This window comes from Furipterus horrens, unplaced genomic scaffold, assembly GCF_987537825.1.
Source record: "Furipterus horrens unplaced genomic scaffold, mFurHor1.1.pri manual_scaffold_1, whole genome shotgun sequence".
NCBI classification, from domain to species: domain Eukaryota; kingdom Metazoa; phylum Chordata; class Mammalia; order Chiroptera; family Furipteridae; genus Furipterus; species Furipterus horrens.
The window spans coordinates 488,326-510,556 of NW_028327171.1; the positions used below are offsets into that span (position 1 = coordinate 488,326).

The 22,231-nt window shown below is 55.5% G+C and overlaps 1 protein-coding gene across 2 annotated transcripts in view; it reads right to left on the reverse strand.

The window, feature by feature from the left end:
• GRIK1 (glutamate ionotropic receptor kainate type subunit 1) overlaps positions 1-22,231 on the reverse strand; it is a 180,240-nt gene that overhangs the window by 12,687 nt on the left and 145,322 nt on the right. For both annotated transcript variants that reach the window (XM_090271345.1, XM_090271336.1), the window contains exons 10-14: positions 21,745-21,948; positions 20,859-21,082; positions 15,596-15,714; positions 11,271-11,488; positions 2,566-2,791 (exon numbers count right to left, since the gene is read on the reverse strand). In XM_090271345.1, coding sequence (XP_090127471.1) covers positions 2,566-2,791; positions 11,271-11,488; positions 15,596-15,714; positions 20,859-21,082; positions 21,745-21,948 — 991 coding nt within the window. The remainder of the gene's footprint in view (positions 1-2,565; positions 2,792-11,270; positions 11,489-15,595; positions 15,715-20,858; positions 21,083-21,744; positions 21,949-22,231) is intronic.

The following is a 22,231-nucleotide window of genomic DNA, read 5'->3' on the forward strand; positions in this document are numbered from 1 at the left end:
ATTCGGAGGAGTCTGGAGCCTTCATGGACGAGAAGGGAGCAGAGAATTTATATCCGAATCTATTTCAACTTCCATCTTTGCTGCTCTTGCTTAAATGCAGGGAGGGACATGGGACGGGATTTATTATAAGTCACTTGAAAAAATGTATACGTTGCCCACGGAGGGTCCTGAATAGCAACGGATCTTTCTTAAACAGGCAATTCATCACAGAAGAAACATCTCGCGCATTTATCCAGCAGCTGCAGCCCCTGCGGCCTGCCATCTGCTCCAATTACCCTTCATTGTTCTTGCTTAAAAGCATAACAGGTTTGCGGCCACTACGAAAAATTCCTGAGTGTGTTTCTTTTCACCCGGGCAGGGGAAAGGCTTCCCAGCTCTGAAACCGGTGTGTCTGAGTGTGGACGGGGCCAGACGGAACTGCAACATTTAAATCTCTCTCTGTCACTTTAAATAAAAGACAGTGATTCTCCTGAAGGGCCAGCCCTTCCCGCAGGAACTCGGAGTAATTCTCGAAGTGCTGGGCTAACTCAGGGGTGTGGCTGCAGCCAGCGCCTTCCTCTTCTACCAGAAAAAAATGAGCTTCCAACTTACAGTCCATTCAGTCGAAAAAAACGCCCATTAAAAGTCTCCTATTAAAGGGCGAAAGTTCTCGCAAAGAGTGATACACGTTATTTTCTATCCTTCTTACCAGGCAAGAAATGGGGGGGCGGGCAGAGAGGGGTGTGGGCAGGTGGTCCAGGAGGGCTTTGGGTGGAAGACGGATGATAAAAGGACCAAGTTTTCAACGTCACCTCTCGTCTACGGATAGTTCTGCTCAAAGCAGCTGCGGGCGCATCACAATCAACCCTACGGTCTTGACTCTGAAGAGATTTAGGCAACGGCACCCGCTCCTGGTGCCCGGTCTGGCCTCTGCCCGTGTAATAAAACCAGCCGGATTGGGACTTAGAACGAGAGCCTCTGCCTGCTCTCCCCACCCTCGGTCCCCCTCTAGTGTCTAAAACGAGGTGACCCATCTTGGTCAGGGAGACAGGACATAAAGGAGACGGAGGGTCCCTTTATTTCATGTCTGACAGCCCACCGCGCGCTGCAGGCACGTTGACTTAATTACAGGAGCGCCTCATAACCACCTGGGGAAAACACGCACCTCACTAGCAATCTCGGCATTTCCATCGGGAGCAGCTGTTGGAAACAGAGGCACAAGGAAATCGTTCCAGGACTCGTGGCCTGTGGTTCTGCCCAGACTTATTTGGGGGGCACACATGACAGCAACAAGAATGGAGAGAATCTCCCCACAGCGTACACTTCCAACACCAGATGGGTAGCAGGGAGTCACACGGATGTGAATTCACGGTCGAAGCGAGGAGAGTTGATCTTTATCCGATTAATTAAATTACTCTTGATCCAAAGTTGAATATGGATACAGTCTTTTTTTTTTTTTAAATGAATTTCTTGCTGAATTAAAACATCAGGACAGTTCACTTAAAATCTGCTTTTTTTCCCCCATGAATAACGGACCTTCTAACAGACTTGTGCTCAGATCCCCATGCGTACAACTCAGCTCCCCCTTAGGGGATGCTGGCAGTCGCCAGCCCCCTGTCGTGTGGGGCCTCTGTTCCCAGGGGCCTCCCTGTGCAAACACGCTCCATCCCACGACGACCCCTTTCTGGTCTTTGCGGGCCCTGGGCTTGTGGGCCCTGACCAGCGGCGAGGGCCGAGCTGGTTCCTTCCTTCCAAACACCCGACGTAACGGCACAGACACACGAACTGGGTCCACGTCGGGTCCCTCCTTATCCGACCCGACGGTGACTAAGGTTTCAGCCGTGGGACGAGTCCCCTGGTTCTGCCCCTGGGGACCGCTCACTCTCACGAAACTGCGAGGGACTTGCGTGCGAGGCGCAGACGGCCGCCCCATCAGCACCTCACACGGCGTGGCCTTCTGGAGAGAGAGGCTCGGGCGTGCTCCCTGAGCCCAGACTCCGGTGCTGGGGCTCTGTGGGCCGTGGGGTACACTGGCCGGGGGGGGGGCAGTAGAACAACATCAAGGACGCGGAATATTTGAGGTTTTAGTTCGTTCTCAGGGATTGAACCTGGCAAACTGCCTGAGCAAATAGCAATTTAATCTTCACCCTATTTCTTTTATGGGTGCAGCTTTGTTTTCCACCTGTTGGCAGGGAACCCAGCCCTTCAACTGTTGTCATCTATTTGCATAATTAATTTTGTTATAATTTTCCCTAAATAAAGGTAGAAAAATACATAGGCGTGTGTTTTCTTCAGTATAGGTACTGAGGAAAATAATGTCAAGAAAATTAATTAGAAGGTGTTCTTTTTAAAGACATTTGGGGTAAAATAATAAAATCTATAGACTCCAGCAGGTGGCAGGACTTGAAAGAAATGGTGAATTCAAAGCTCGTTCGGTGAACCGTCTGGGAACTGCGATCCGGAGGGCGTTTCCCGTGCGCCCTGGTGGAGACCCTCGGGGTAGGGGGCAGCCCCCGCCCCGGGCCCGTTTTGTCCCGCCCCCGTCCCGTCTGCGCCGCACGGAGACCGGCCCCCCGGCCCTCTCACCTATGGGCGTCCCCACGCCGTAGCCCTTGGAGTCCAGGAGGCCCCCGACCTGCGTGAGGTTGCAGTTCCGCTGCGTCACGTACTCGATGCTGGTGGACTCCATGAGCAGCGCGTAGTCGGTGGTCAGCACCCGCCGGAGCCCCTCGTCGCTGTGCCGCACCAGGGCCGTCTGCGGCCGGCTGCTCATGAAGGCCCACATCTTCTCGTAGGTGGAGATCCTGGACTTCTGCGGGGACAGGGCGGTGGGGCTGAGGACGCGTCCCAGCGCCGCGCGCCCCCGGGGCTCCAACGGCCGGGTGAGTTTCTGTCCTCAGGTGGACACAGGACGCAGGGGAGCGGGGGCCGAGCCCGTGGGACGCGAGGGGCGGGGGGGGGGGGGCGCTGAGCCCATGCACTGCAGGGAGAGGCTGGGAGGCACCGGGGACTGCGGAGCAAAGGCGACCTGGCCTGGCTGGGGAGGCGGGGCTTGAGGTCCTGGTGCGGAAGGAAGACCTGGCGTCCCCGAGAGCACCTGCCTGATGGGCTGCGGGCGCTCCGAGCAAGTGCTCCCCCAGGCTGGACTGGGGGCCCCCTTTCTTTTCAGCCTCTCACTTGTCCCTCTTCACTTCGCTGCTGGAAACCCCCTGGGGGTGAGTCACACTTTCTCTGCTGCTGCTCTTGCTTTTCCTGGAAAACCGAGACTAGAAGCGCAATTTTCAGTTAAAATTCAGACCAGGAAACTCTTCTGAAGGTATTTATGGGCCTCACATACATTCAGGTTTTAGTTTTTGGATCATGCAGACTGAATATCTTATTTCGAAGTGTTCTATGCTTTTGTCTTTCCCTCATTCCTCAGCTTTGATATATTTACTCCGGAACCACGTATGTGGTTTATGCATCTGTGTGCAATGCTGTCTCACGACCTTCTTCCTCTGCTAAGCAACGCTGCCCGCGCTGTCACAGCGCTTATATGGCGTCTCTGTTCTTCAGAACAGCGATCTGTGACTGGACGTTTTACATTTTACTCGGGGGTTTACAGATGTCCCGGTTTTTCTCTAACTTTGCCTTCATTTGCACGAACACTCCCCTCTGCTCACCGGGGACGTGAAGGACTTGACAGGAATTGCTGACAATTTGAGCTCACTCCAGCTCTACACACGCCGGGCATACACACATACACAGGCCCACATGCCGGGCACACACGCACACACACAGGCCCACATGCCAGGCACACACACAGGCCCGCACACCAGGCACACATACACGCACATGAGCCCACATGCAAGATGCACATGCGTGCGGGCCCACACACCAGGCAGCTCCTCAGCCGGCCAGGCGTGTCCTCTCAGGAGGGCGGACGGGCTTGAGAAAGGATCTGGGGCCAAACGCGTGTGGGAATGGCTGTGGCATCAGGTCTGCCGCTGAGTTCCACGCCCAGCTCCTCCTGGAGCTCACTCAGCTCCCAGCTCCACATAAAACATTCCACGAAACACCTACTTTTTCACTGTATTTGTAAAGAATGTTGTAAAACACTGGGCGTTTGGTCTATGGAAGCTGAGGAACAGACAAATAATCAATGAGCTCACTCAGGATCAAGGGACAAGTGTAGGAGGCCCTTGGGTCCTCCCGCAGTTGAAGGGCGTGGAAGGGCGTGGGGAGACTCAGTGAGGCCTCCAGGCCGGCTCTTCAGCCCTGGCAGGTGCGGTTCCCGTGTCACCCGCGGCGAAGGCCTGTCTCTGCCTTCAGTGCGTGGCCGACCTGTCCGTGGTCCTGCTGCGGGGGACGGCAGCAGCTCAAGCAGCTGTGGCTCCCATGGGGGCCTCTCAGCCCTCCCTGTGGTCTACACGTAGGATGTGCCTGCTGACCCCACGCCGGGCGCCCCCACAAAAGCAAGAGCCACCAAACGGCTCCCACCCTGTCACCGTCCACGTGCTTGGTGACACAGGCAGCATGCTCGTCACACCACACGGTGGGTGGCACTGCTCTGTGGAGCTTCATGGACTGGATCCAACCCCACTCGCCTCTTTCTTCATGGGGCGGGAGGCGGTTTTGGCCGGAGCTCCCGCGGTGCTGGAGGGGACGTCTGCCTGGCCCGGACGCTCCGCGCCTTGAAGGCAGGCCTGGCCTTGGTGAGGAAGCTGTCACTCACTCAGTGGGGGCTGCGGCCACGCCGAAGGCTCAGGAAACGTCTCAGGTCCTTTGACCTCCCACTAGTCCTGCTCCGACCTGATAATGGTGAACAGACGCAGGGGGCAGAGGCCAGCACCTCCTGCTCTTGCCCACGTCCTCCATCGCCATTTGCAGAGCTGGCTGTGGTGGGGCCGTGGCAGGCATTCCACGCCGGGAACTGCAGACCATTTGAAGAGCTGGGAGCGGAGGGGCCCCAGAAGACACAGCGGGTCGCTCAGGGACGTCCTCCACAGTCCGGAGTCCCTGTGGGTGCCGCCAGCCCCTGAGGGTGGGGAGTTTTCCACCCCCGGGAACCTGCAGGAACGTCGTGGCAGGACGAGATTCTCTGAAGGAGCTTCACGCAGCAGCTGGCCCTGCCCAGTGCGGGGCCCGGGGGCTGACACAGGTCCCCTCAGAGCCTGAGGCCACGCGGGTCAGTGATGGAGCCGGGACAGAATCCACGTCTCTTTCCTCCTCGCTCCCGCGTTCTGCCCACTTCATGTCGAGCTCCGTAATGTTCATTTTTTGTTAGGTCAAAAAGCACTATTTTGGGGGCAAATTAGATTTATTTCTCCTTTAACAGTTTCCATTTTTAATATGAAACTTAGGAATCCTTAAAAATAGGAGCATATTTCATGAAAAACTGTCATAAGTATGAAAAGTCCAAGCAAACTGTTTAAATGACAGTGAAGAAGCCTTTTCACTTCTAAATGTGCTTCGTTTTAACCCGCGACAGCGCCCGGAATGATGCGTATTTAAACAACAGAAGCAGCGATGACCTCCGGTTTCAGCAAGTATGTCGAAGGTTAATTAGAATATTTGCAAACTACTCTGAGCTTCTTAGCCGAAGTCACTGAAACTGAAAAGGCCTCATTTATTAAATCTGAAATCATCCATCTTTTTTTTTTTAATCCCGGCAGGGCATCGGGTCGAGATAAACTCATTTTGTCTGTTTAAACTTGATTATGCGGCTGTGCTGATGCTGGCGAACGTTATTGGCAAAGAATAAGTAATTTTTCATCTAAAATGTGTTACGAGGAGGTGTCCCCAGACCGCCCCCGGATGACCACCGCTTATTTTCTCTTTTTCCCCAGAACGCGTGCGAGTCCCACACCCCCTGGGAGGGACTCACGGCGCGTCTGAGCGCAGGTACAAGCCGCGTCCTGAAAACAGTGACACCAGCGCACGCCGGGGTTACGGGAGCCGCGCACGAGTCTGGACACTTTGCGGACATTCATTCATTTAACCTTCATCGTGATCCCGTGACAAAGATGCCATCGTTATGGCTCCTGTGCAGACAGGGAATGACACAGCGTGAGGGCATGAGGCCGCCAGGGGCTGGTCCCCGAGGGGGTCAGCCACGTACCCGGAACGTCAGACTCGGGCTCGGTTCCCGCGTCAGGATCGGCGCGTTCCCTGGAGCGGCGTCCGCGGTAAGTGGCTGCGCCCCCCGCCGCCCCCCAACCCCAGCCGGCGCGGCTGCCGTGCTTCGTCGCCCCATGAAGCGCGGGAACCTGCGTTGCCCGAGTCTGGGCAGCTCTCGTTTGCTTACACAAAGCATTAGTGTCTTAGGAGGTGCAGCAGTTGAAGCCAAGAAGAAAATAACGATGGCCAGTGTGTGCATCCTCTTCCTCACCGGCGGTTGTTATTGCGCGTGGCTCCACTGTGCTCAGCTGCGGGGGTGTCGGGGTCCGTCTGTCCCTCGTGGAGGGTCAACGGTCTTGCGTCGGACAGAACCCCCACTTCACAGCTCCATTCCTCGACCATTTCCTTTTACTCAGACACGCATGGTTTACCCCGTTCTCTCTGCAGCCAGGTTACGAGGCTTGTGCATTGAAGGTGTGTAATCGGTCCTATTATCCACAGGATGAACGGACTGCACGATTCTCCTGCAGACCAGCATGTCTGAAGCCTCTATAGAGAGCTGTGGATCCACGTTGGTATATTTATTTTTTCTTATCTCCGTACTCCTGCACACTGGGGAAATCAGTGATATTTGATCTCTGTTATCTTATCAAAAGTGGTCTCTTAAATGTGGTAAATATATCCATATTGGACAAATAAAATGCCACAATTACATTTACAAATCTTCAATATGCTTTTGCTTTAAAACCTTTTGATTTAAGAAAACTTCAATATCAATTCTGCAGAAATCCAAACTCGTGAAAGAGATATCAGAGGTGAATGGTAGCCTTAAAAGCACCTATTTCCTCTAACCCGTGATTACAGACATTATTTCATTAAATAGCACTAATTCTTACTGTGTTTTAAAATGAGCTAATATATAAAAATCACTTTGAAGGAGGACCGTCAGGAAAAGCAATGACCGCGCCATGGGAGCCCCTGCCTTTCAATATATAAAGTAATGTCTGTGGCGGGCCAAACGCTCTCAGCTGGAACTGATGGACAGTTATGACATTTGCAGAATCTCCGAGGTTTTAAAAATTCCCGTGCTCCCTTTAGCTGATTCCTTGGTGGGGTTTCAACACCTTGGCCAAGACGTTTCTCATGCTTCGCTCCCGTCTGGAGGCGGAGATGGTCCATTACTGGCCACAAACTTGGATTTGGAGTAGGTCAGCCTGGACTGACCTGGTAGGTTTCTTCCCAAACACATTTTTTAACCACCAGGGGCTTCCCGTTTCAGACGCTGGTGGTAAAGCGAGCTGGACCTTTGCGCCCTGAGCTCACGGGCTTCGCGGGAGCCCCGCCTCGCCACGCGGAAGGTCTGAGGAGCACGCTGCGTCCCGGGCCTCCTTAAACGACTGCTTCGGCCGGGAACGGCCCCCACGTGGCTCACGGCTCCGGTCCCACGGTCTACAGCTCAGAACCTTCTTGAAATGCCGTCCGGGTGGATGGCGGCACCTAACCGCCCCCGGGACGGAGATTACGAGGTTAGGCAGCCCCTGAGTCCCGCAGCCGGTCGCCGTCCCCAGACCCCGAAAGCCAGCAACGACGCGCCTGTCAGGGTTCTCCAAGCCTGCGTTCGCCACGTCATTTCAGGCTGAACGGTCGTCCCCTCTGCGGAGGCTCCAGGCTCTGGTCTGAGAGGACCGGCCGGGCTGCAGAGCACATTCTTCCGAGAAGCGTTCCTTCCACGGCGATGTCGTAGCCCATGTGCTCCCTGTGACGCTTGTGGTGGCCCCGCCCTCGGCCCCGCCCACACCCGCCCAAGCCCCGCCCACGCCCGCCCGCAGCCCCCCCGCCCGCAGCCCCGCCCACACCTGCCCGCAGCCCCGCCCACACCCGCCCTCAGCCCCGCCCACACCCGCCCGCAGCCCCGCCCACACCCGCCCGCAGCCCCGCCCACACCCGCCCGCAGCCCCGCCCACACCCGCCCGCAGCCCCGCCCAGCACGGGTTTCTCAGGGCCACGTGCACCTGTCGCTCCGCTGCTGTTCGGGTCGTCACGACTTGCACAGAACGCACGCCTTCCCCTCCCGACAGCGCCGGCCCGCAGCCCTGGTCTCGCTGGAGGTCCCGGGAAGACGTAAGTCGAGCTGAATGAGGTTCGGGTGCCCCGCTGTCTGCGCCTCCGCTGGCGTCTCAGGCCGGCCCCCCCGCCCGCCGCTCCCCTGCCGCTGGGGGGCGGTCCTCCCGCAAAAGCAGGCGGCTCAGGCGGGGCCCGCGAGGGCTCGGGGCGCTGTCCGGCCGGCCTCGTCCGCCCCGCGGTCGCTGCAGGGAGGGGAGCCGAACAAGGACGGAACCAGGCCTTTGTCAGTGCAGAGGGGCCGAGAGCAGGACCGACGGCTGTGGGCACGGGCTGGCAGCTGGCGCGATGCTGGCGGCAGGACTCACGCCTCGCTGTTAGTCGTTTACACGGTGCCCAGGGGTGTTGTGAGCACATCGCTCTCTTACGTCACGTAACCCTTCCGACAGCCCTGCGAGTTGACAGTATCCTCAGTCTGCGGACGGGAATGGGGGTGCCGAGCGCTTAAAGACCTCGCCACCGTCCACAGCGAGTGAGCAGTGGGGTCTGCACGGGAGCCCGCGGCCTGGCTGCAGAGCGCGCGCTGAGGCTCCAGTTCTCGTCTGTAGTCCAGCCTTTCACGTCCGTCTTCTCTCCGAGAAGAGCGTCTCTCAGCCGCAGCCTCTGAACAAAGCCATTACTCCGCTCGGAAGATGGTCCGCAAGGGGCCAGCCGCCATCCTGGTGCGCCGGGTGCAGCTCCATCCCTGCTCAGGGCACACGGGAGAACCACCCCCTGCTGTCTCTCTCTCTCACCCCTTTCTAAAAATTAGTAAAATTAAAAAGAAAATCCTTTCTTTCAGGCCTCAACCAGTGCTTAGACCTTTTTACGATAATTCTTTCCTCAGGTGGAGAAAGAATGTGACTTGCTAACCTGTCGCCAGAAGACCGCACTTTGCACTGTTCCATTCATACCAAAAACAATGAATAAAGTGACAAGGAAAAAGAATGGCATTTTTGTACGTCCCCCACTTTCTGTGGCAGAGAGAAAACGAGTGTTTTAATGCTTTGCTACAAAAAGAAACGTTGGGGTTAGATGCCACAGCTGTCATTAGAGGAGGAGATGGGCCAGGCGGGCCTTCGGGAAGCTGTCGCCAAGTTGTGGCCACGGAACGGGGCCATCGACAGACTTCTCAGTGCTTCCCAAGGTGCTGGTGGCAGTCGCAGGACACTGGGGGGACAGGGGCACCTTTACAGCGGGAAGGGCCAAGCAATTCACTGGCAGAGCTGGGAACCAACAGAGCCCGTTTCATGCCGTTAATTAATATTGTCCGAAGTAGGAAAATAGAAGAAAGTTTGTTGACCGTTTCTCTGAAATGCAGTCTCTTGGAGCCTGAATTATGGATACACGGACTTAGAGACCAGCCAGTGATTAATGGTGTGACAAGGAGGAGCCAACGGCCCCCTGGTACTTGGAGAATTTCCTAAAACAGTTCTTTGGACCGTTGTTGACATCCTTTGCTCCTGTGAACTTGTCCTTCCTGCTAATTGCCTGGCAGTGACGACCTCCTTTGACCAATCAGGTATCGCCTGCTCCACGGCACGCAGACCTTCCGGCTCTGCGGCCTGGGGACCTTGAGGGAAGTTCATGGTTAATGAGCTGCACTGAGTGACCGCGGCCACCAAATGTAGAGCTGCTCCTTTCCTATGGACACCGTGAGCCGGGGCCTCGGCCGCCGTGGCAGGCCTCGCGAGTGTCCGAGGACCTGAGTGGAAATCGAGTCCCGGTGAGGAACGTGGCTGCTCCGCACACAAGCGGCCTGGAGAAGGAAACTGCCCCCCGCCACCTCGTTCCCGGCGCAGCACGGCCTCCGCTGAACACACACGGTGGCGCGTGGAGCCTCATTTGAGCTATTTTTTAAAACTACATTTTGTTTTTATTTCATGGTGAAGATCAAATATCCCAAATTGGAGCTCTAGGGGCCGACTGTCCGTAAGAATGGCAAATTCTGCAAAGCAAAGTTGACAGATTAAGATTGAAATTTTAGCAAGCGTTTTCTGGCCCCATTTTTCAAGGAGAACCTTCACTGAGAGCATCGCAGAGGCCGGCGGGAGGGGTGAGTGATTTTGTTTGTTCGTGGGTTTCGGTAATTTCTGTAGGCCTCCCCGCCTGGGAACTGCCTAGGTCTTTTTAAGCCTTCAAAACTTTTCTCACTCCACCCTCCGTTTCTGGTGCTTTGGGTGTGGGACCTTGACACAGGTGTGCTGAGAGTTTCTTTCGGTCACAGCTGCTGTCCCCCCCCCCCCCCCCCCCCAATTACCTCTAGAAAGAAGGTTGTTCTGGCCTGTCTCTGTCATGGACCAAGCATGTGACTTTGAACGGACAATTTAGGCTTTGTTCTCTTTGCAAGTGAAGCAAAGGCCTGAACTTTGTGACCTCGGAGGTCCTGCCATCTCTAGACGCCCCTGTATCTAGGAAAAGCCGTTTTCCCCATGGGAGCGGTAGGATCTGGGATTTAACATTGAAAGCACTGAGGCCTATTCCACAAGCAAGACAGAAAGCTGCTTCATTAAAAGACTTGGGTGTGAACTGCCCGGGACGCCGAGGCTAGTGACCCAAACTGGATTCTCCTGCAAAGTGATGGCCTTGCGGGCGGCCCCATCCGGTGCAGACACATCAGACTGGAGCCCCCCGGGGTGGCTCTGGTGTTATTCTCCAAGTAAATTCCCGTATCAGCACGTCCCCTGGTCCTCTCCCCCAGCGCATCACACACAGAACAGAGAGAACAGAACTATGATGTTCAGGTCTCCTGCCTGTGAGAATTTCAGATTAAGGAATCTTTATTTTGGGGGTTCTGTGCATGAGTGATTAATGGGCTGTTAGACTGTCTTCAGAAAACACTGTGTTTGTTTCTGGTACAACGGCGGGGGGCGGGTACAACGGTGGGGGACGGGGGGCGGGTACAGCTGCGATGCTGGCCTGCAGGTCGGAGCTACACTGGGGGCAGAGGGACCAGAGCAAGTGCTTCGTATCATCAGCGCTTTTACTCTAGAACGTGGCCAGCACCCCTTGTCTCTGGGGAGACTCGTGTAACCCACACGCCCTGCCCCCAGCACGCGATCCGCGCCGGGGACGCCGCGCCGGTCTCTCACCTTGAAGAAGGTCATGGTGGACCCGTCTCTGACCGCCCCGTACTCTATCTTGGTTTGCTTCGCCAGGTCGTCCGCGGAGTCGATGGGGGACTCCATTCTCTCCACCGTCAGGAAGGCGGCCAGGTTGGCCGTGTAGGACGAGATGATGATGAGGGTGAAGAGCCACCAGATGCCCCCGACGATCCGCGTGGACAGGGCCCTGGGCATCGGCTCCGACCCTGCGGTGGCGGCACCAGAGCACGTGGTGAGGGGCCGGGAGGACGGGGAAGCCTGGCGGGGACTGGGCGAGGGAGCGGATGCGTCTGCGTGACGCGGGGCTGTAAACCGTCACGGACTGACTCTCGGGTGTGCAGGGAAAGTGGGTGCATTGCACAGCTTGTGTGACCTTTCATGGGACCTTCCATCATTAACCCCTGCTGCCGCTCCAAGTGTGATTTACGGACATTTGATGCTTTAACCCTGAGATAATCTAGGTCTAAACTTTATTGAGTGCGTTGAGTTCTTTGCTTTGCGTTTGTTTGCTTGTTTTGGTTGAAAAGTCAGTCCAGACTCCTGGCCTTTTGTGACTCTCGGATACACACCTTCCCATGTGAAAGAGAACGTTCTAGGTCTTTGCACAGCTCTGCTGGCTTTGAAACGCTAATGCATTTTTATTGAAGGTGAAAGGTGAGCGCGTCCTGCCAGTTACCTCACGTTCTTTCACAAACACTGGACGCCCACAAATCAAGTTGAATAGGATGCAGTCAGACTTGAGAGTACATGAGTCATTTGTATCGTTTTGTTATTTTTAGTCAAAATTATTTTTTTCTAATGTAGATTCTTATTTGACTAAAATATATATATTCTCTGAAAAGCATAGTTTTGTCCTTAAATTAAGTATTTACTTTCTTTCTTTAGATTTTAATTTATTTTTAGAGAGAGGGGAAGGGAGGGAGAGAGAGAGGGAGAGAAACATCTGTGTGTGGTAGCTTCTCACACACCCCCAACTGGGGACCTGGCCCACAACCCAGGCCTGTGCCCTGAATGGGAATCGAACCTGTGACCTTTGGGTTTGCAGGCCAGCGCTCAATCCACTGAGCCACACCAACCAGCGCAGGTATAATTTCTTAGTTCTACTTTAAAGACTGCTGTTTCTCAGGTGAAAGGGGCCCTTCGTGGTAAAAACATACATTTCAAGACTTCAGGGGACTCTTGATTATTTGTGAAAGGTGACACAGGAGCACTGAATGTGACCCCCCCAGAGAGCCTGTCCCCCTCAGGCTGCCTGACTCCCGAACAGGACGGGCGTCTGAGATCCTGCTTGAGCTGGAACCCTTTGGTCCCGCTGAGCTGTGGGGACTCTGTGAACCCAGCGGGAGAATTTGAAGGGTCAGCAGGGCACATGCAAGGCTCACTCCGATGACACCGTGCCGGGGGTGGCCTTTGGCGAATCTACTCGCCTGCAGTCCCCCATTGGTTCTGCACTTAGCCTTTCCTCCATGAACCGGGAGACGGAACGGTTTATGGGACCATTTAAAATACCTGAAATTAAAAAATCTGAAGGGTTAAGTACAGCCGGTGGAATATCTGATTGGAAGAATTTTTTCACTATTCTGATGGCGTATCTCAAAGTCTCGTAGTTCAGGGTTTAAGACAGAGAAGAAAATTGGGGTTTAGCTCTCTACCAATAAATGAGTTTATGCTCAAGTTTGATCCGTAAACAGACACACATATTACTCGGGAAATTGAAACCGGCCCAAGGCTCTTGGGAAGCAGATCAAGGTAGACAGAGGCTTTGAATTAACCGGTGTCTCCTCCTCACGCTGTTTGGTAGGTTGGTGCTTTGTTCTCGGGTAATGAGGTAAATGGTTTCCCTGCGGTTTATGTGCCTTCCTTTGTTTTCCTGTTCTCTGAATTTGGGTGTGTAATGTTACAGAGATTCATAATAGTTTCCATTAAACTGCCTCCAAGGATTTAGTGAAGTAGATCCTTCCTGTTGTTTTAATCTTGCGGCTTAATGAGATTTATGAGCCTGTGGGTATGTGCTCGCTGCCCAAGGTCATTGCCTATCTCTGCACATAATTGATCCAGCAGCCTTGTGGCAGTGTGATATTGCTTAGATCTTGGGTGGTTATCATTAAAATGCCATTTATTTCATAAAATAGCCATGGGAAATAGTAGTAGAGTTAACAGATTACATTCTCAGTCTATAGGTATGGATTTTCGGCTGTAACTTCGTCCTTATGCTATTTGGACGTATTTATAAAACAATAAGGTTTAAGTGTATTATTTGTGTAACTATGATAACACTATGTGACAGTGAAACTGGACAGATGGCTAACTGACTGACACGTATACAAATAATATGAAACCACACCTACCGTACTTAAAATATTCCATATTTACACTTTTGGATAAAAGTGTCTTGGACATAAAAAATAATTAGTAGAGGACTACTCGGATTACATTTCTCGGCTTTCCATCATGCTTTTGATCTCCCCACCACTGTTGGCTTTCATGACTCTGAACGTTAACTAAGATGCTTGCAAACGGCTTTTCTCAAGGAGGGACGCCCTGTCTGCACTCAGAGCCCAAGGGCGCAAAGTTGCGGAAACAATGAAAGTCAGTGGGAGGACATCAGAAAGCCTTTGGGACACAGGACAACAGTGGCTGACGTCCCTCTGGTGCCGTTCCAGCCGACATGACAGCCGCTCCTGACCCAGGCCTTGCTCGCGCTCAGAAGGAGGAGCGAGTCTGAGCGTTGCACTCAGGGAGGAGTCAGAGGACATCTCTGCAGGGACAAGCCTCCGCCAACAGGAGAGAGCACACGGCGGATACGGCGGTGAGCTGCCGGTCCGGTGCCACACGTGAGGACAGACGGACTGCTGGCTGCTGGCACCGCGAGTCTTACAGGACAGGGTTGGGGTCACCTGAAAATGTTTTTCAGCATCTTGAAGAACAAACAGAGTTGGTTGGGGCTGACTGTCACGTACCCAAGGTACTGGGCACCGGCGGACACTGCATCCCATGGTCTGCTGCAGGGGGTGTGGTAAACTCCAAACAGGCAGAAGAGGAAAGAGGAGTTTCGGGGGTGGGCGCACGGTCCCCCATACCTGCACAACCCTGCGGCACGCCCTGGGAAAGCCCGGCCAGGGCCGTTCCATGCCGATGGCCCAGGAGGACGAGCTGAGGGAAGGAGCTGTTCCCTTCCCGTGTTGAAGTTTCCTGCTCACCAGGTAAACGCCCTGAAGCGTAAATGCCGGCAAAGCAGCCTGTGGCTCCCTTGGGCCTCCTGCAGGATCGATAGCTCTGCGCTGTCTCTAAGTGCGTGCACGGGGCTTCTGGGAGGCCAGGGGCTCTGTCCACACCTGTTCAGCAGCGTCTCATAAATTTCGCGTGATTGCACGATGAGAAGATGTGGTGTTTCCACACCAGAGAAGCTCGTTCTCTCCCCTGTGGTCTGCAGATGCGCGGTATCAGCATTTCAGGTCCTGTAACAGCCCCCCCCGGGGCCGATGCCTCACGGCTCACCCCCGGGGCGCAGACACGGTGAGGATACACCCCAGCGGCGCTGTCCTTGCCAGTTTACTCTGCAGCTCGTCCAGCCAGCAGCTATTCCCAACAGAGCAGCGTCTGTGACTCACGGTTTTCTTAGATTAATGCGCTTACTCTGGGGGAGGATGTTCTAGCCTGGCCGCCCGGAATCAAAGCAGAGGAAAATCTATAAAACAGCTAGGTTTATGCCAACGGTTAGACCTTACTCCTCTCTGCTCAACAAGATCAAAGCCCCCACATTATCAAAACGTGTCAAATAGATGGCATTTCTGTGGCCAGAGTTTTATTCCTCCAACCCCTGCAGTTCGCTGTTGCCATGGCTACCCACAGAGGGAACTCGTGAAAAGTTACCTGGAAGCTAAGACAGGGTCCCCTGGGGTCTGTCGGGGTGGTGATTAGGTGACGGTTTCGGGAAGAATGGAAGTCAACCTAATTGTCAAAGGGGCCCAGTCCCGCCCTGCTCAAACCTCGGGCTGGCAGAGTTGCACTGGAGAGGAAGAGACTGAGACCCCTGTCTACGCGAGTTTCTAAGCAATTTCTCCGGCGCTTTCTGTTTGATTTCCCCCTGGGGGGTCTGTGGTCCTTGCTGGGCAGACGTCTTACTGCAGATACACAGCAGACAGGCCCCGGGAAGGCCCCTCTCTGCCTTTGTGGTTGTCAGAGCGAGCGGCCCAGGAAGCCAGGCTCTGCGTTCTGGGGTTCCCGGCCTGGCCCCCCGCCCCCCGGGAGCTGGCCAGCACGCGAGCCGGCCCGCGGGCGTGGGGCGCAGGGCGGGACGGGCCCCAAGGTACCTTGCTGCATGAGCGCGCCGACCCCGAACCAGAAGCTGTTGAGCAGCGTGAAGTTGTTCTCCACTGCGTCGGAGGCGGGGCCGCAGGGGTGCGGGCTGTGCCACTCGTAGGGGCTGAACCTGCGGCCCCAATGGAGACAGCCCGTCAGCGTCGGAGCAAGACCTGCGGTGCCCACGCAGCAGAGCGCGTCCGGCCCCGCCGCAGGCCCTGCCACTGCCGCATGGCTCTGTGGGGACGCTGCAGAGGGGCCCGTGGACGTGAGGGTCACTGAACCCCTCGCCTCTCAGTCCCCAGGCCCACGTCCGCCGGAGCCTCCCCATCCGCCTCGGGCTCGTTTTACTGAGCGGCTACAGGGGCAGCACAGGAGGTTCCCTCATCCCGGGTACTTCACCCCTTGGGGTGGCGGGGCCCCCAGGTTGTGGGAGATTCGGGAACAAGGGGTGGCCGGCCGGCAGGGCCACCTGTGGACAGAGCCGAGAAGGGACGCCTGCGGTCGGGGGAGTCCCTGAGGCACCAGTGGGACTGCCGGGCTGCGCAGTCAGTGAACACGGAGGCCTGGATTTGGGGGCGTATTAGCATTGTGGGGTAGTTTTTGGAAACAAAAGTCACCACCCTTCAATGAAGAGACAGGTTTAAATGTGGAAGCCTCCCCGCCGGGCACCGGGGTTCCCGAGCGCTACCCCGGCAGCGGCTCCCGCTGGGCAGCTTCAGGCTCCTGACCCCCCTCGTTTGCTTTCACCCCGACTTTCCCCGGGACGGTGCCCTGGGGTCCTGTGCGCCCCGGCCCCGCTTAGGAGGCCGACCTTGCACACGTCCCGTAACATCCTGGCCTCAGTTTCCTCCTTTGTAAAGAAGAAGGAACCCAGATATTTATGAAGTGCATGAAAATAAGAATCTGGGAACTTCATGGGGTTCTGGATTTTTCTCTACTTTCTCAACATCTGTGTGACCCCGAGGGCCCAGGGCACGTCCGCCCGGCGGGGGTTTCGGGCCTGTCCTGCCGAGGGGCGCTCACTTTCCCAAGGAGACATCAGCAGATGCTCCAGAGCGACATGGGAACGATTTCAAACGCAGTTCTTAGCGGGGGCAGCGCAGCCGCGTTCCACCACGTCCCCCGCTTGCCAGCAGGCGTGCTGGAGTAACGCCGGAATGCCGCCACGCCGAGGGGGACACGTGGAGTTCTCCAGCTGCGAGGCTGGACCCTCGGGGAGAGCCATTATCAACAGCCACAGGCGGGGCCTGATGAAACCCCCACGAAGAACTGGGCAGTTTCTCCTGGTGAAAAGCCCCCAGACTCCTGGGAAGTGCACAGTTTCCTCATCACGTCTTGGGGGGACAGGGTGCACCTCACCGCCTATCCCACAGTGACGGGAGCCGGTCCCCCCTCGCCCCCCGCCCCACGGCTGCAGCGCCCACACTGAGGTTCCCGTGAAGCTTAGACCCGGCTGGGCCAGTGCATTGTAATCACCGCGTCAGCAGCGTAATTAAGTTCTGCATCTGTACGCTCACACCAGGCTGTTGGCGGAGCTGCCCACAGGAGCCCCTGTGCTAATGGGCCTGCTAATTGAAGCAATCTGCAGGGTAAAGACGCCGCTCCTTAAACAATGCCATCACCACGTGGGCGAGAACTTAAAAGTATCAATTGCCACAAATTAGGAGGCTTATGCATTCCCGAGAAGCAGTTTTTCCAAACAGACTAGAACCTGCCGCCACGCGCCCCGAGGGTCTGGCCTGCCTCCCACGGAAGCTCTGACATGTGCCGGCCACCTTGCTCTCTGGCCGCTGCCTTTGGCTCGGTCCTGTTTCCGCATTTCTTGCTTTGCAGGTGTAAGTGAGCAGTCAGTCTGATTTTCTCTGGTCCAGAGGACAGTTGTCTAAAGGGCAACTCGATTCTGCCTGCTCTGCAGGATTCCGAGTGGCTGGGAGGGCATGAGGACTGAGGGGCATTAAGTGACCGCGGGAGGCTGTCCTTTAAGACGCAGGCTTTTCGTTTGCAACACACCTGGCCGTGGCCCGGATGCAGCCCTTTCAGCTTGAAGTTCCTAACGTCTGCCAGGAGACCATCGGCAGCAGAACACCCAGGGAGAGGCCCACTCACAGCCTGCACCTCTGCGGTTCTGAAGCTGCCAGCCCAGCTGATGCGGGTCTTCAGTAAAACGGCAGAGAAAGGGGCAAATACACGGGCCTGGATCCGTCAGGCTTGCCCATTAACGAGTCGCATTATGTTGAAATGCAAAGATTCGTTTGGGGTTTACATGGACAGGTGCCCGGCTTTTACTGGGGTGGGGCCTATAGAACGATGCCCAAGCTGAGGAACTCCCGCTGGGGGGCTCCGTCCGTGGCTGAGAATGGGCACTGGAAGCCTGCGTGGTAACCGTACCCCCACACTCAAAGGTTTTCCGATTGTTTGTTCTGCTCGGTATCAGCTTAAAAGTGTTTGTTTTTAAGGAGGCAAAGATTGTAAAATATAAGCAGACATTATATCTGATTTTTTGTCTACTTAAATGGTGTGTTTACGATAGACATAATTTCTTGCCTTAAATATTTTTCAAAAGACATCAACCACGGAACAAAAACAGCGGTGTGCCCCTGTGACAAGTCAGTCACCGGAACTTCTACATAGTTTTCTGTGGCGTGAGCCCCTGATGCTGAAGTCCACAAATTCAGTTCAGTCCCGCAGATGGGTTTCGGGCACCTGTCCAGTGAGCGTGTTGGCCTCTCGCAGTGACAGTGACAGGCTTCGTCTGGCCTCTTTAAAGGGACGGAAAGGGGCAACCTCAGAACACAACGTCAGAGCGTCTCTAGAGAGGAAGGGGGTCAGCGTCACCACCTTTGCACGTCACCACACCGGCCACAGCTGAGCCGTTCCGCACCTGAGCTCGTGGTGCAGATGACCCAGCTCAGGGCCTCAGGCCGTGACCCTGGAAGACGGGAAAGTGACAGGTGAGCCGGCCACCCAGGCATCACCTCCCACAGCCAGTTCCCGGGGGGCAGGGGGCAGGCGTGGGGACAGAGGGGAGGGGAGGGTGGGTGCGGCTGAGAGTGGATGTGGACAGGCCCCCATCTTCCCCCGCTGTCCCCAGGCCTGCATTTCTGTGGCCACCCGGCCTCTCTGAGGCCCAGAGAGGAGAGACAGGTGAACGAGGAAGAGCCGCTTTGTCAGAGGCGCCGTCGGGGAGCAGGGCTGTCGCGAGGACAGGATTGCTTGTGTAGGACGCTGCCTTCCCATCAGCCATGGAATGCAGCCGGGAAACGTGGGGGCCTGGGTCCCCAGGAGCTCACAGGGAAACAAAGTAAGGCGGGAAAGCTGCTCAGTGTGGCACTGTCTGACACATTTTGGGGACAAAACTCAGGCAGTGCAAAGGCACTGTTGGGGCTGAATGTCTCTGAGCTCGTGAGGGCCGTGGGTGCTGCTGACGGGTCCCCCAGGGGCTGTGACCAGGCTGTGGGGCCAACAGCGGGGTCCCGCCCTTGTCAGCACGCCGTGGCCGCCAGGACCGAGCAGAGTGTCGGGGCTGACTGTCCCTCGTGTCCCCCGCCCCTCCTCAGCCGAGGGGCCCAGAGCAGGGACGGGGAGCAGGAGCAGCCCGAGACTTCTGACTCACTGGGGCGGTTCCTCCCTTTAGCGTCGTCCCTGATTACAAGGCCCTCTGGGGCGGCACTGGCTTCACTTAGGGGCCGGTCATAGGAAGGGCGCCTCCAACAGTGAGCGGCTGAGCATTTAAAGTCTGACACCCAGGACACCGCTCATCATTCCCAGCGCGGTCTCTCCGCCCTGCTGCCGATGGCATTGGGGGTGGTTCTTGGCCAGGGGCCACTGTCCCGAGTGCGGCGGGTGTTGAGCGGCTCCCGGGTCTCCCTCCACGAGATACCAGGAGCCCCTTCACCCTCCGTTGTGACGACTAAAAAATGTTTCTAGAACATCGTCAGGTGTTTCCGTGGGAGACAAAATCTCTCCTCACTGAGAACCGATAATTCCCAGTCTTAACCATCAAAGGGTGTCATTCCCGTATGTATCGTCAGCATGTTAAACTCTGAGATAAGACCTGTGCAAAGACAGCTTTGGTCGTTTGAACGGTGTTTCATATTTGGCTGAAGTTTGGAAAACAGTCTGGGCCTCGGGGACGGGACACTTTACAGGGTCGGAGAAAAACTCATTTCACATTGAACGTGCACGCCACCCCCACCCCCCACGTGCGAGAACACACATTTTCTCAGCTCGACTGTGTCTGTCTTGAGAATCGTTACGACCCCTCCAGCCCGGCTTATTTTTCTAACTTTCCTTTACAATTACAGCAGGGAGAACGCTACCTGGCATTAATCAAAGCCAGACAGTGAACAACGGTGGGGAGCATTTCCCGTAGACTCTCCTGGAGGAAACAAAGATTGACCAGGGAAAAAGTTCGCCGAGTTTGCTGAAAGGTGAAAAGACTGAAAATGAGTAGGGGATGTTCACAGGCGATTTTTTTTACATGGTTTGCCTGAGAACATCGAATGTTAACCTCAGCAGAGAGGTAAGCTAGCCGTCTGAAATTCCGCATCCCGGGTATTTAGAAAACACAGTCTGCGGAAAGGTATGAAGTCCTGTGAAGAACTGGGCGGAGCACAGTGGTTAAGTGCGGAGTTAGCTCGGAACATAAATCCTGCCCCGAACCGTCAGCGGCAGCATAAATATTTCAGGCCTCCAGACTCTCATTGCAAGTAGTGTTTCCTTTCATAGTTATTTCTAGAATATTCTTAACTCTCGAATGCTTCTCGAATGCTTCTAGAACTAACCTTTACACACACTTTAAAGTGTGCTTCTTTATTCCTGAGAATCCCACGACCTTGTTTGAGTTCAGCAATCCTTATTTGCTACAATAATTCCCAGCTAACTGTTTTTGGGGGCTTGGCTGAACAGAATATTCCAGGCTCCAACACAGGGGCATCACTTTGCTCTTCCTGTTGGAACCTTTTAGATTCATTAGGGGGGTCCCGGCTTCCGTCATCCCATAACTCCAGGGAAATGCATAAGTCACCACTTTGTCTGCCCTGAAATACTGATAAAATGAATGCAACATTGTTTTTTATTGTCTTTTAGCAGCACCTTCGTGAGGAACGAGAAAGCATCGGTTTGCAGCGGGGCTTTTGTGAGGGAGAACCGGACGGAGCGGAACCCCAGGCAAAGCTGAAACACCGCTTCCCAGCCCCCGATCTGCGTTCCCCGCGGGGCCTCAGGCCGCGCAGGCGGGCCCAGCTCTGCAGCTGCGGTCCCTGTACTCACCTGGCGATCACGAAGAGCACACAGCTGACCCCCAGGCAGGCCAGGAGCACGTACCCCCAGACGTCAGGAGACAGGGGGCTGAGGAAGGAGAAGACGCCCGGGTTGGTGCCCTTGGGCTTCCGGTAGAGGATGCTGATGCCCAGGGTCATGAAGGGCTTCGAGAAGTCGATGGCCGTCTCCCGCACGTAGGTGATGGTCAGTGGGGCCACCGCCAGGTCTGCCCTCTGCAGAAGCAAGCCCACGGTCTTGGTGTTAGGCATCTGGCTTCCTGGCACACGCCCGGGCCTTTCCCGGGTCCTCCCGAGTCTGGTCTCCACGCCACATGCCCCCCTCAAGAAGCTACCGTGACCGCTGGCTCTAACGGAACAATGGTGGACTCACTCAGCTGTGCTCATGAACGGGCAGGCTTTAGGGACCAGAAGCCAGAAGGTATGAAATACAGACAGGCAGGCGGACAGACAGACCCAGACCTACATTCTGGAACTAAAGGAGTGAAAAGTGGTGGAAGGGCGTCCTTTAAAAGAGCGCCTGAGAAAAGCGTGGATGAGCCACTTGGTCATGAAGGTCGTTGACCAGATGAGACTCGACTCTGAGCAGCGAACTCCAGAATTCTTTGTCTCATTGAAGAGTCGCTCAGGTCTGTCCTTCAGGGGAAGGACGGCCACACGCACGTCTGTCTCAGTCTGGACCCTCACCTGCCCTTCCAAGGAAGCGAACGCCACTCCCAGGCTGTTTTCTCCTACCTTTAAAGCCATTTTTATGATTCAACTAAAATAAAGTGTTTCGTCTGACTCTGACCCGACCATTTTTCTCTCTGCTTTTACTGCTCATGGTACATTTTTTCAGACACCAGGACCCCGTCTATGGGAGGCACGCGTGTGCTTACATGATCGATGAGCTCTCGGACCATCCCGTTCCACTCGCCTCTGTCGTCCTGAGCGCCATACTTGCCATCGGGGACGAGTTTCACGTCGTAAATGAAGCCCAGAATGCTGGCCAGCTCCTTCAGAAGATCCAGGCAATACCCTTCAAAGCGGTCGTTCCCGTAGAGGGGCTGGTCTGACTTCCTGTACATCACGTAGGGCTCCTCCTGTCCAAACGAACCACACGTGGGACCCGGTACAGCAAGGGGCGGCATCTGCGCCCACGGGCTCCGTCAATGGCCGGAAGTCACAGAATGTTTGAAAATGGTTTCTAAGATTTGGGAGTGCCCAGACCAGTCCCTCACCCTCCCGCCTTTGCTGAACTCATTACCTGACACTCCGCAAACACAGAAAACATCACGTGCTCTCTCCCTCTCTCCTCCCTTTTTAAATGACATTTGCGTAAATGGTGTGATAGAGACTCGGTCACGTTTACACTCAGGTCCAGCA